Source organism: Bison bison, unplaced genomic scaffold (assembly GCF_000754665.1).
Source record: "Bison bison bison isolate TAMUID 2011002044 unplaced genomic scaffold, Bison_UMD1.0 scf7180017864472, whole genome shotgun sequence".
Lineage (NCBI taxonomy): Eukaryota > Metazoa > Chordata > Mammalia > Artiodactyla > Bovidae > Bison > Bison bison.
The window spans coordinates 1,186,435-1,187,544 of NW_011495033.1; the positions used below are offsets into that span (position 1 = coordinate 1,186,435).

The following is a 1,110-nucleotide window of genomic DNA, read 5'->3' on the forward strand; positions in this document are numbered from 1 at the left end:
TACTGGGGACAGCAGGGCCTTGTCCCGATGGGCGACAGCATTCTGGGGGCTAGGTTCCTCCCTCGGGTCCCTCCCATCCTCTCCCTTCAGGCCTCAGCCTCACTGCCACCCTCCCCTCCCCGCTTCCTTGCCCTTGGGATTTGCCTTCTTCCCGCGGGTCCCGCCCACTCTTGCCCAGCCCCACCTGATTGTACCTGGTTGTCCAGCTTGAGGAGGGAAAGTGGGGGCAGCTTCTGCTGGGCCTGCCCGTCCATTAGCTGAAGGAAGGAGGAAGCAGATGGAGAGCAGCCCTTCCTGAGCCCCCTACCCAGCACCAGCCACAGGAGAGGCCCTTGGGGACCTTCCTCCCTGTCCTGCCTCATTCCCCAGTACCTGCAGATCCAAGGGCTCCATGGTGCTCACAGGAGAGAACTGCTGAGAGAGGGAGGGGGAGAGGAGAGGGAACCCCTGAAGCCAAGACCTCCCTCAACCCAGCACCCCCCCTCTTTTTCCCCAAGACCCTCGACCTCTCCCAGAGCTGCCGCCCTGCCCCACCCAGACCTCGGCCCAGGCTCACCGCTGAGCACAGGCTTGACAGGCAGGAGAGGCTGAGCGCCAGGAGCCCCCAGAGCAGCGCCATGTTCCTGTGCAGGACGGGAAGGCTCTGTTCCTACCTCACCCCCGCACCCGCCGAGGAATCCCACCCACAGACTCATGGGCAGCTGGAGTCCTGAGCCACCACTGCGGAGGGGACAACGCCAGCAGCAGTACCCACGCCCACAGTGTGTCTCTCTGAGCTGTGAATTGCTCGAACTCTCTCCCGAATTGCTTTCTTCCCGCTTTGTGTTTTCTGGTTTTTACACTGTATGCCCTGAAGGTGTTTTGGTTCATGGCAGAAAATATTACCCAAACAGAAAAAGTCCCTATTTCTCAAGGCTGGGAGTTGTGAGTCAGACCTGAGTTTGAATCCAGGCTTCGCCTCTTGGCAGAGGACCCAGGATGTGTCCCTTAAACCCTCTGGGCTCTGCTTTATCTTGTAAAATGGTGGCAAAAGTCCCTTCCTCATCCCACGTGTATTGTGGAGACCAACCTAAGTTGGTCTTGGTGAGCCCTGACTGCAGGGGCCAGCAC

The 1,110-nt window shown here is 59.7% G+C and overlaps 1 protein-coding gene across 2 annotated transcripts in view; it reads right to left on the reverse strand.

The window, feature by feature from the left end:
- Nucleotides 1-1,110, reverse strand: part of SERPINF2 (serpin peptidase inhibitor, clade F (alpha-2 antiplasmin, pigment epithelium derived factor), member 2) — a 7,884-nt gene that overhangs the window by 5,911 nt on the left and 863 nt on the right. The window contains exons 2-4 of one of the 2 annotated variants that reach the window (XM_010861333.1): nt 557-623; nt 373-411; nt 195-257 (exon numbers count right to left, since the gene is read on the reverse strand). In XM_010861333.1, the coding sequence (XP_010859635.1) occupies nt 195-257; nt 373-411; nt 557-619 (165 nt within the window). In that variant the 5' untranslated portion in view covers nt 620-623. Of the gene's footprint in view, nt 1-194; nt 258-372; nt 415-556; nt 624-1,110 lie in introns of both variants that reach the window. The other variant, XM_010861332.1, reaches the window with a different exon arrangement.